The sequence below is a fragment of the Zophobas morio genome, unplaced genomic scaffold (assembly GCF_036711695.1).
Source record: "Zophobas morio isolate AGI-343-1 ecotype UQ-CSIRO unplaced genomic scaffold, CSIRO_AGI_Zmor_V1 ptg000017l, whole genome shotgun sequence".
Classification (NCBI taxonomy): Eukaryota; Metazoa; Arthropoda; class Insecta; order Coleoptera; family Tenebrionidae; genus Zophobas; species Zophobas morio.
The window spans coordinates 1206421-1218809 of NW_026972122.1; the positions used below are offsets into that span (position 1 = coordinate 1206421).

At 33.8% G+C, this 12389-nt stretch overlaps 1 protein-coding gene across 1 annotated transcript; it reads right to left on the bottom strand.

The window, feature by feature from the left end:
* Window positions 1–6112: 6112 nt before the first annotated feature.
* Window positions 6113–10494, bottom strand: LOC135130012 (ATP-binding cassette sub-family C member 4-like). The gene is made up of 9 exons (XM_064057301.1): window positions 10303–10494; window positions 10017–10250; window positions 9539–9969; window positions 9330–9486; window positions 8057–9280; window positions 7659–8004; window positions 7458–7608; window positions 7178–7408; window positions 6113–7132 (listed from the first exon to the last, which is right to left on the bottom strand). Exons 1-9 carry the CDS (start codon window positions 10377–10379, stop codon window positions 6216–6218), a joined length of 3768 nt encoding a protein of 1255 aa, XP_063913371.1. The 5' UTR covers window positions 10380–10494; the 3' UTR covers window positions 6113–6215.
* Between the last annotated feature and the right edge of the window lie 1895 nt (window positions 10495–12389).

Sequence of the window (12389 nt, forward strand, 5' to 3'; positions counted from 1 at the left end):
ATGCAATTTTCTTACTTTTTGTATATTTATAATTTTTGGAAACTCCTTCAAGACAATTAACAAAGCGATTAAAACTGTTAAAACTATAAAATAACACGACAGAATTTTATCGTTTTCGTCAAGTATACGTTCGTTAAGAAACCGTTGGACTTTTTAACTCGACTAATCAAGTAATTTCCTGGAAGATAGTGAAGTAGAATTTTAGTAGTTGGATGGAAATTAGGAATAATTTACGTGCTCTGTAGATCCGTTTTCGCTCTGTAATGTAATGTAGGTTTCGTCATGTTTAATATCCTTGTCCTGTTTTAATACAGACTTTGTGAAAAGAAAATCGAGAACAAGTCATGAAATGAAAAAATTTTAATGATCCATTTTCAGGTAGAAACAAGTATTTTTGTAGTTAATTTACTTAAATAAAAGGATAAGGTGTTTAAAAAGTGTTAGTTAATATTTGGTGCATTAGTGTGTATTAATTGTGCCACTTCTCGTAAAAATTCACTAAACTATAAAGTGCCCACTTATTAATTTTTTTTTCTAAAGCGGAATTCTTTAATATTCTGCATTTTCTTTTAGATTGCGAGTTTTAGAAGTTGATTTCGGCCTCATTTCTTTGATAATTCCTAAGATTTTCCGGAACCGCCAATTCACACCGAATATTTCTAAAATCTTGTTCCGGATTCCTAAACACGTTATATTTTAAGACTCAGTATGTCGAGATCTACATTTTAGAATTTTTCCCGGATTTTGAGGCAACTTTTTCAAAAGCTCAATTTTTTAATGTAAATTTTGATCATTTTTTGGTCATTTTCGAATATCATTTGAAAACATTTTCTTGTAGATTTTGACCTCGAGAAATTAATTTCGGCTTCTTTTCTTCGAGAACTAGTAAAATTTTCCGGAACCGCCAATTGAAATATGGCGCATTAAAAAAAAAATGAAATTCACACCGAATATTTTCAAAATCTTGTTCCGGACTCGTAAACACGTTATATTTCACGAATTAGCATATTGAGATCTACATTTTAGATATTTTCGTGGATTTTTAGGCAACTTTTTCGAAAGCTGAATTTTTCAATACTTTGAAATACCTTGATGAAAATTTTGACCCTTTTTCGATAATTTCCGAATATTACCTAAAGATATTTTGTTGTAGATTTTTACATCGACAAATTAATTACGGCTTAATTTTTTCGATAACTAGTAACATTTTCCGGAATCGCCAATTGAAATATGGCACGTTAAAAAAAAAAAATGAAATTCACACCGAATATTTCCAAAATCTTGTTCTGGACTCATAAACACGTTATATTTTCAGAATCGGTATGTCGAGATCTACATTTTAGAATTTTTCCCGGATTTTTAGGCAACTTTTTCAAAACCTCAATTTTTTAATGAAAATTTTTACCATTTTTTTGGTCATTTTCGAAAATCACTTGAAGACATTTTCTTGTAGATTTTCACCTCGAGAAATTAATTTCGGCTTCATTTTTTCGATAAATAGTAACATTTTCCCGAACCGCCAATTGAAATATGGCAGATTAAAAAAAAATGAAATTCACACCGAATATTTCCAAAATCTTGGTCCGGACTCGTAAACACGTTATATTTTAAGAATTAGTATGTCGAGATCTACATTTTAGAATTTTTCCCGGGTTTTTAGGCAACTTTTTCAAAAGCTCTTTTTTTTAATGAAAATTTTGACCATTTTTTGGTCATTTTCGAATATCACTTGAAGACATTTTCTTGTAGCATTTGACCTCGAGAAATTAATTTCGGCTTCTTTTCTTCGATAACTCCTAAGATTTTCCGGAACTGCCAATTGAAATATGGCACATTTTCAGATAAAAAAAAATTGAAATTCACATTGAATATTTTTGAAATCTTGTTCCAGATTAGCAAACACGTTATATTTCACGAATCAGCATATCGAGATCTACATTTTAGATTTTTTCGTGGATTTTTAGGCATGTTTTTCGAATGCTCAATTTTTCAATACTCCTTCATGAAAATTTTGACCCTTTTTCGATAGTTTTCGAATATCACCTAAAGATATTTTGTTGTAGATTTTGACCTCCAGAAAGTAATTTCCGCTTAATTTTTTCGAAAACTACTAACATTTTCCGAAACCGCCAATTGAAATATAGCACATTAAAAAAAAATGAAATTCACACCGAGTATTTCCAAAATCTCGTTCCGGACTCGTAAATACGTTATATTTTAAGAAATAGTATGTCGAGATATACATTTTAGAATTTTTCCCGGATTTTTAGGCAACTTTTTCAAAAGCTCAATTTTTTAATGAAAATTTGGACACTTTTTGCTCATTTTCGAATATCACCTGAAGACATTTTCTTATAGATTTCGACTTCGAGCAATTAATTTCGGCCTCATTTCTTCGATAACTCATAACATTTTCCGAAAGCACCAATTGAAATATGGCATATTTAAAATTAAAAAAAAAAATAATGAAATTTATACCGAATATTTCAAAAATCTTGTTCCAGATTCGTAAGCACGTTATATTTTACGAATCAGCATGTCGAGATGTACATTTTAGAATTTTTCGTGGATTATTAGACAACTTTTTCAAAATCTTGATTTTTCAGTACCCCTCTTTTATGAAAATTTTGACCCTTTTACGCTCATTTTCGAATATCACTTGAAGACATTTTCTTGTAGATTTCGACCTCGAGAAATTAATTTCGGCTTCATTTCTTCGATAACTCCTAACATTTTCCGAAACCGCTAATTGAAATATGGCATATTTTAAAATAAAAAAGAAATGAAATTTACACTGACGATTTCCATATAAATGTATTTGCCTCTCTGGAAATAAAATTTTTATTATTATTATTTCTAAAATCTTGTTCCAGATTGGTAAGCACGTTATATTTTACGAATCAGCATGTCGAGATATAGATTTTAGACTTTTTCGTTGATTATTATTAGACAACTTTTACGAATCAGCATGTCGAGATGTACATTTTAGAATTTTTCGTTGATTATTATTAGACAACTTTTTCAAAATCTCGATTTTTCAATACTCCTTTTTTATGAAAATTTTGACACTTTTTCGCTCATAACGTCTGCCAGCTCTCCAGAGTCGCGAATTAATTTATGGCAATTTTTAAGATTTTTTAAAAATCTGAATTTCAAACAGAATATTTCTAAAATGTTGCTCAACCGTGAAAAGGCCACCTATATTTTTCAAATCAGCAAGTCGAGATCTACTACATTCCTGAATTTTTTGCAGAATTTTAGGCAATTTTTTCAAAATTTCCTTATGACCTTTTTTTGGATCTCCAAGTCTTCAATTGCTTGATAAGCAATTTTTATTTTTATTTTTTTTTATTCAAAACCATTTTTCCAAAAATTTTTACTTTATTGTGTTGATCCTAACTTTAAGTATTCTGAATTTATAACTTTTATTAGGTATTTATTTCTGCTGTTTTCGGCAAAATTTTAATCACTTTAATTATGTTTTTCAAGTTCTTAAAATATTAAAATTTTCTGTAAATTCTATAAAATGCACAAATCAAAAAGAAAAATTTCAGGGTAACCTGTTCTAGAATGTCATGTTTGGCGAGATAAGATTGGTCTTTAATTAAGAACCAATGGAATTAGTCACTCATTTTATTGGCTCTGAAAGGAAAGGTGAATTTTATGTTGGCAAACAGTAGTAAAATAGACCAAAAGGTAAAATTAATCCCACCCACCTGCGTCTGCATTTCATTGGCTTATTTTACTTATTGAGAGATGAAAATTGAATTCTATGGCTGGTAGTCCAACCAAATTAAAAAAACTTCAAAGTTTGTCGAGTGGCCGAATCTATCCTTATAAAAATGGAAATAGCCCCACCCACCCACCCGTTTTCGTGTTAATCACTCATTTTATTGGGCAAAAAGTGGCATTTACATTGATACACTGGAATGTAGAGAAAAAGCTAAAACTAACCCCACCCACATCTGCTTTTGGATTTCATTGGTTTTTTTTGATCACATAAAGATTGAATTTTATTTTGTCAAGTGGTCGAATTTGCGCATAAAAAATTCAAAGTGGTAACGCCCACCCACCCGGTTTTCTTTCTGATCACTCATTTTATTAAACAAAAAAAATGTAATCTAATTACAGTTATCCGAAATTTTACCAGCACATTATTTTGCTTATAAAACGGCGATTTAAAACCAGTTTTTGAACAACGTAGCTGGAGCAATTTTAAAACGAAAGAAGAAAATTCTGAAATAAGAGTAAAAAACAGTGACATTAACAAGACAAGGGTTGACTTCTATATCTTGAAAAACTTAATTTTTAACTTTTTTCTGGTACAGTAAGTTCTACTAGGTTATCAGAACCAGGTAACTGGAACATTGTCACATGTCTGCACTGATTACAATTTGCCTCAGAAATCGGAATTTGCTGTGCAAATATGTCTTTTTTATTCACACATTATCTTATGTTTATTTATTTTCCTTTTGTTCAAGTTGTAAATCCCTTTAAAATTAACGACGTTGAAAAGACGTCGCTTGGCAATTTTTATAGGTGACGAGGCAGATATTGTATACATCTTGAAGAATAAAAAACAACGAAACAACAAATAGCTTTGGTTCCTTAAATAATATTAAGTATTAAAATATATCGTGGTTATGTGATTATATTTATAATAAGCATTCACGTTCGGTAGAAGTAACTGACAGAAACTTTTCTGTGGTTAAGTTGCAATCTTAAGATCACTAGAAATTTAAGATTGGCATCAACTGTCTAATTTTCTAATTCAAATGTCAAATCTGAATTGTGTGGAAAAAAAACGAAGTTTTTCTAATTTCAACACGCTTCGTTTCAAGAAAATCCTTAAATACAGCATGGAAACAATTTCCATAAAAGTAATCACGAGAAAGCTCATTTTAAAGGAAAAGAAACAAGAAATTTTTCGTGGTTTTCAAAAAATTGGGTAAAACGGAAACAGTTAAACTGGTGGCAGAAATATTCTCCGTAAAGTTCGCTAGTGTTGTCGAGTGTTTTTCGAATTTTAAAATAATACAGATACAGCGGCGCTTGTGCTGTTAATATTATAATCAGAATCAGGAAGACGACTGCGCAGATTTATATACCTACATGCTTTGTTGGTTCCGTTCTACAATTGGTTTGTAAGTTTTATATAATCGTTATTGTTTTGTAAGAGGTAAAACACTCGGCTTTGAAAATAATTGTACGTAATACACGTATAAATTTAGGTTTCCGAAGGCGAAGTTTTTCACATTTTAAACACGTTATAGCTGCCAGAATCAAATTTCTAAGGCGGTACCTATCTCCAATTGCGTGATTGTGGTAAAGATTTACTTTTCATTTTCTTGGATGAGACATGGTATACCAGAACGGATCCATGATGAAATTGTGGATCCATGATGATGACATCAAAGCTTGTCCTCCTAAAAAAACTAGTGAAGGGAAAAGATTCAAAATTTTACATGCGGGTTGCTCTTTGGGCTTTCAGAGGGATGTGATTTTCTCCTTAGTTCAAAAATAGATTCACCAGATTACCACAAAACCATCACATTTTCGATATTTGACCTTTACGTACTTACATGTCACATTTTTGATACCTACTTTCTGACATTCCAGTAATACATTATACACTAGAACAATTATGTCCGCAGTTACACAGCTTAAAAAAAAAAGTTACCAAATCTAGTTACATCTACCGAACGTGAATTCCTTATACACGACTAAAATAAAAAAGGGAGCTTTTGGGGATTTTATTACACTTAAATATTTCACGCAAAAGTTTATTTTTCGTGGTAGCGTGGTAATCAAGTTAATAAAGATTGCCACTGCTTTTTTTATTTTTCCACGTAGATTGTGAGTTTTACGACCTACTTTATCTAAACGGTGCCTACCTGACTTAGATAAATATTAAGTACTGCATTGACTGTTCGACAATAAGACGTGTACAACATTATGCCAATTCATAAAATATGTAATAAACAAAACAGGTGGAATACTTATTTGTTGAAATTTTTGGAGTTTTTGATTTTTTTTAATATGTCGAAAGCAAAGTTTAAAATATATAATTTTCTGTGAAGTAAATGAGACTAGGAAGTATTTAAAGCAAATATTTTTTATTTGATAATAATAATTCAATTTTATTGACCAAGTTTTACATGTCTTAAATTTTTCGTAATATCTTCATAATAGAGTAGAATTTCTCATTTTGTCTTTTAAGCTGCATTTTGCGTCGTAATCCCCGCCTTCTTCGCCATCTTGTAAAAGTGCCCATCTTTATTTTGCAGCAAACTGTTAGGATCATCACACTCAATAATCTCTCCTTTATCCATAACAATGATTTTATCACAATTGATGATAGAATGTAACTTATGCGCTATAGTAAATACAGTACAAGCCTTGAAACACTTATGAATCGTCTGATGGATCAGTTCATCAGTTTCCGGATCCATATTAGCTGTAGCCTCATCTAGAACTATGATCTTGTTGTTCCGAACAATAGCCCTAGCGAGACAAATCAGTTGTCTTTGTCCTACACTGAAACTAGAGCCGCTTTCAGTAATTTCGTACTCCAAGCTCGGTATTAACTTCTTCAAATAAGCAGAGTCAATCGCGCTCCAGATCACGTCATCTGTATATTGTCTCTCAGGATCTATGTTGTCTCTGATAGTTCCAGTGAAGAGAACCGGATCTTGAGGGATAATCGAGATGTGCTTACGTAAACAATCTAAAGAGACTAGTTTAGTATCAACGCCATCAATGGCGATTCTCCCGTCGACTTCATAGAGTCGAAACAGAGTAGAAATGATGGACGACTTTCCAGCACCTGTTCTACCAACAATGCCAATTTTTTCTTGTGGATGGGCAGTAAAGCTGATATTTTTCAAAACGTACTCGTCTGACTCGTTATACGACAAATACACATTCTGGTACTTCACTTCACCTTCTTTGGGCCAGTTGTCCAAATCTTGCCCTTGAGTACTCTCCTGTCGCACTTCCGTGTATTCCAAGACACGTTCAACGGAAGTCATGCAGTTCTCCATTTCTGCCCAAATTCGGACTCCCCACTGGAGAGTTCCTGTCATTCTTAAGGCTTGTGATATAGCCAAACCAACGCTACCAGCCAAAAACACTAAAAGAAAAACTCAGGAATTGAAACAGTGTCATCCGTACTTACCATCATTGGAGAAAACAAATCTTGCAATTATTGTTGCTATGAAAAGAGTACACAAGAAGTCCAACAAGAAAGCAAAAGCTCTCATCGAACTGATGAAGATGTAAGTAGCTGAAGTATACAAGTCTTGGTGACGGTCGTACTCCTCACGAAGAATGTCTTCAGCTTTGAACGCTCGTATGGTCGTCAGACCTTCAAGAGTTGCGTTCAGGTGACCAACAACGGGACTTCTAGCTGGAATTTGTTTTATATTGGGTTAGTCTTGAAGTAGTTTGGGACTTACTTGTGGCGTCTAGTCGTTTCAAGCTTCGGGCCGTCTTCAGGTAGTACATTCGTATGAACATTAGTAGTCCTAGGAAGAAAGTTGTTGGGACGAGGAAATAGACATTGACTGTAGCGATTACAATCATGACTCCACCGACAGAAAGTGCGGTCTACAATTTGCAAGTCTTTACTTTGCCTAAAATTTTTTGTAGTGACTTACTCTGAACACTTGGTGATAAATGAAAGGAAGAAACTCGTCAACCGTGGTCAAATCTTTTGAAAACCTGTTCAAGATGTTTCCGATGAAGTTAGTATCAAAGAAGTGCATAGTAGCGTTTACAATGTGGGTGATCATGTGTTTGTGGAGATTAATGGAAGCTCGTCTAATAACCGAGTAGAAACCTATAGCTTTAAAAACACCGAAAACCGTGTTTAGAACTATCATCGCTGTAAATAATTGTAGAATATAGTCGCGTTTGTTTTCGGATTCTTCCTTTTTTTGCAGTATTGTAGTATTCGTGGTGTTATGTAGAGTTAAATTGGAGATTTTTTGTTCAAGGATTACCCTACAAAAATACGATATACCTACTTTGTGTTGTCGATTAGACAAAATCTTACCATTGACTGACCAACTTATCGCCGTAGCTCTGGAAGAATTGCGCTGTAGTATACAAGGAAACCACTAAAAATAAAGAGAAAAGTCCACCACCGAACTGTAAATATTTCTTGTACACATCAAAATCAACTTTGCCTTTCTTTTTGACTTCTTGGTAGACTTTTCTCTCGGTTGTGGTTTCAGTGATGAGTTTCGTCTCCTCGTCTGCTTCAGCTTCCACCTCCAAGTCGTCGCCACTTTCTATCGCCATTTCTTCTGCATCTACTTCTTGTAGAATGTCCTTCTCAGAAATGTCAGCTGACTTGACATGCGACGTAACTGCTCCATGTCGCATGATCACCACATTATCCACTTCTTTAACATGACTTACGTTGTGGCTTACAAAAATCACCAGTTTGTTTTGTAGAAACTTCATGATACACTCTTTGAAGATAAAATCGCTGACTTGACTATCAAGAGCTGACAGACAATCATCCAAGAGATAAATCTCACTCTCTTTGTACACAGCACGAGCTAAATTAACTCTAGCTTGTTGCCCTTTGCTCAAGTTGTTCCCTCTGTCTTCGACGATAGTCGCATCACCTTCAGCCAACAACTCAAAATCGTACAACAAAGCGCAAACTTTCAACACCTCTTGGTATCGGGTTTCGTCGTACTTCTCCCCGAACAAAATATTCTGTTTTATGGAAGATGGGAAAAGCCAGGGTTCCTGTGACGCGTAAGAAATTCTGCCTTGGGTTAAAACTGTACCATTCGAAGGTTCAAATTCTTTGAGGATTGTTTTAAGGAGGAAACTTTTGCCACTTCCGACTTGTCCGGTTATCAGTGTAACACCCAGATCGACGTTGAGGTTGATGGAGTGCAGAACGTGTTTCTCTTTGAAAGTAACGTCTACGTTGTTCAGCGCGACTTTTGGTTTGATGACTAGGTCGGTTTCTTCAGGGGTTTCTTGCACCTCTAGTGCTTTTAGAACGTTGCCGAGACGTTTGACGGAAGCGGTGACTTCTGCCACTTGAGAGATGGCTGAAGGGAATCTAATTCCGAGAGTGTGTGAGAGAATGTGGAACGAATAGTCGATGTAGTAGACGATTTCGGCTGTTACGTGATTTCCAAGCCACTTGTAAGTCATGATAAGAAGATAAAAAGCAATTTTGCCATTGAGGACACCGATTTGGAGGATGATCATCTTGAGGTAGAAGATAAGTTGCATGCTTTTGATTTCTTTTCTAAGAAGATAGAAGAAGAATTTTTGACAAAGTTCGTGCTAGTACTTACTCTCTGGCATCTAGGACTTTGTCGTTATAGTACTTTTCCCAAGTGTACATTTTTACGATTTTGATTGCAGAGAGAGTTTCTTGGGTTCTTTGGAGACGCTCATCTACCTTTTTGCACATTTTTAGACGTAGTTTAGCTGCCCATGTACCCATATAAACTACAATACAAAAAATTGTTGTATAAAAAAGCAAAGAATGACAATAACTCACATTGTATCGGTAGTATGATGATAAAAAAACCCACTCCTGCAAAAGCCGCCACATTTATTTTTCTGTAGATGACGTAACCAGCAACACCTGCTTTGAGCCCAGCAATCCACAGGTCGTTTACTAAGTAGGAAAAGTGTTCTAAGCAGTGAACATCTTTGGTAATAAGAGTGACAATCTTTCCAATAGAAATATCCCCAAGTCGTGACGGACTCAACCTTAAAGCTTTCCTGTAGATGAAAGAGCAAAAAGCTGTTCGAATTCTGATGCCTAGAGCACCCATAGCCATATGGTAGTTATGAGCATAGACCACATCTATCAAAGTAACTCCTATCAAAAGACCAGACCATAAATACAAATCGTTCTTTGTCATATCAGTTTGACCAGGATTGAAATAGGAGATAATTTTGCTCAAAGCGTGAGGATGGAAAATACTAAAATAAACCTTAAGTAACACAAACGCACCGAAAGAACTTCTTACATTATAATAGTTTTAGACGTGAGTTGTGTTAGTCCAAGCAAAAAAACTTCTTTTCCAAAAACGGCCAACAGCAGTCGCACAATTGAATTTTTGTTGTTTTTCTTTTTCTGCCTCTCCCATTCTCTTTCAAATTTGTCGCCGAGTCTTTTGGAAGTGTACCTAGGCAACACTTCGTAAAGATCATCCTCTTCGAGATCTCGTTGAGTGCCTTTTCTGAATAACTTTAGCGTGAAGCTGTAATATATAGAGTTAGAATATGGTTTTTGGAAAAGAAGAGGAGTCTTACAAGAAGGAGATAATCGAAAATATGTTGGCTTTTTGTCTTGGATGGACTTCTTTCGTTTGTTTTCCGATGTGGTCCATTGTGACCGAGTGGTGTTACCATGAGTGCGGTCGTTGCAGAATGAAAGATTAGTTTGGGTGTATCTACTTTTAGGCGGTTTGTTGTGGACTTTCCATTAATGTAAAGGTGGAGAGTATAAATATATATTATAATAAAAGCTTTTAATCATCGGTAAATTTATTGTACGAAGAATACGCCAGTAGCATCACGTCACGTACTTTGGAGACGTGTATCAATATTTATTCTGTCTATTGTTTTATACTTTTCATGTACTTTTATTTGAGACATAATGAGTTGTGAAATGTGGGGAAATGTCAGCGGTAAATAATTAAAACTTAAAGACAATGCTGTATTTTTATGTTTTCCGAAGATTAGTTGTCTTGGATTAGTAAAGGGTAGAGGAACTTTTAGAGGGCACAATGACTCAGTTTGTTGTGAAATTCATTAAAAATAAGTTGTTTTGAGGCACCAAAGGTACTACTGAACGATCGGTAAAATTTAAGCTATTTATTTTTGTAAAATTAGTGATTATTATAAATTGGGAAATTTCGATAGTTAAGAAAAACTGTTTTGAAGTTGGTAATGCATATTAAATGGTTATCGACAATTACGAGATTAAATAAATTATGAAGCAGATTTGCATACATTCGGTCCAACTTGTAATGCACATGTGGGAGTCTTGAATCACTCTTAATATGATATATCTAGTCACTTATTTAAAATTTAAAAATTTAGATTTAATAATAGGTGTTTAACACAATTTATTTTTTGGCCAAACAAGCAACATGATGTGATATGAATATAAAACGACAAACAAAAGTCGACTACTGTTCTGGCAATTGTAGATAGTTTGTAGACTTCAAATTTAGAACATCAATTAACATCGGGTTTCACGAAAAAGTGATTGTGTTTATTTTCCGTTTTTATAATATTAAACTTATGTACGGTTTTATTTCTGACATTTAAGTCGTGGCGTAGTTACAGGAGGAGTGGGAGGCATCTTTTCCTGACGTCACAGTTGCGTAGATACTGTTTATTTACACTACTTTTTCGTCAGTAAATTTGTATGACCGTTAAATTCTATATATAGTGTCATACGAACGTTATCTATATTACATTGTTGCTAATAAAAATCTTTTTGTTATACGTTTTAATTGTCATCGACAAACAGACTAATGACGTATGTCCAAGACAAAAATTTAAAATATTATCGAGCTATTTAGATTTCCATCTGTCTGTTATTTGTTGGTCTGTCTGTCTGTCTGTTTGTCTGTTTGTTGGCTACAGACAAACATACATTATTACATTATTAGACAGATAGGTACTTTCTCTCAACTAGAAGTGAATATCGTGAATTCTTGGGCATACTGTACAATTATGATCTAGACTAGATGGTAAAATATAGAGTTACCACAATGAACTCGAATCTGTTAACAAAGTATTCTGATTGGTGGTTACAAAACATCGACTAAAATTTATTTATTTCTTCATTCCGAGAATTTGATACTGTCATTTCAAAAACCGTTTATAAATATTTATAAGTAAACACATCTTAAGATCCACCGTTGTTTGTCTTCTGATAACATTTTTCTATTTTTTTGTAGACACCTGCACATAATGGCTTTAATGTTATCTAATGAAATAGTAATTTTTCTATTGACCACCTACGTCAAAGTGTAAAACTGAATAACAATGATAATGGAAATTCAATTGGCATGATAATTCAGTAGTGGAATATGTGGTAAAAACCACTATGGCTATCCATTTTTTCAACAAAATTTACACCTCACTGGGATGATAATAACCCAGAATTTTATCTAAATTATTTCCAGATTTGATTATCCGTGTAGAGCCTCTCCGGATCGATATTATCTCTAATGGTTCCTCTGAAGAGAATAGGATCTTGAGGAATAATCGAAATGTGTCTCCTCAAGTAATTTAAAGCTAGTGACTTTGTATTGATACCGAGGGGTAAACCGCAGAGGAAATCAATTGTACACGCTAGAGGAAATCAAAGGAAATCACAGGAA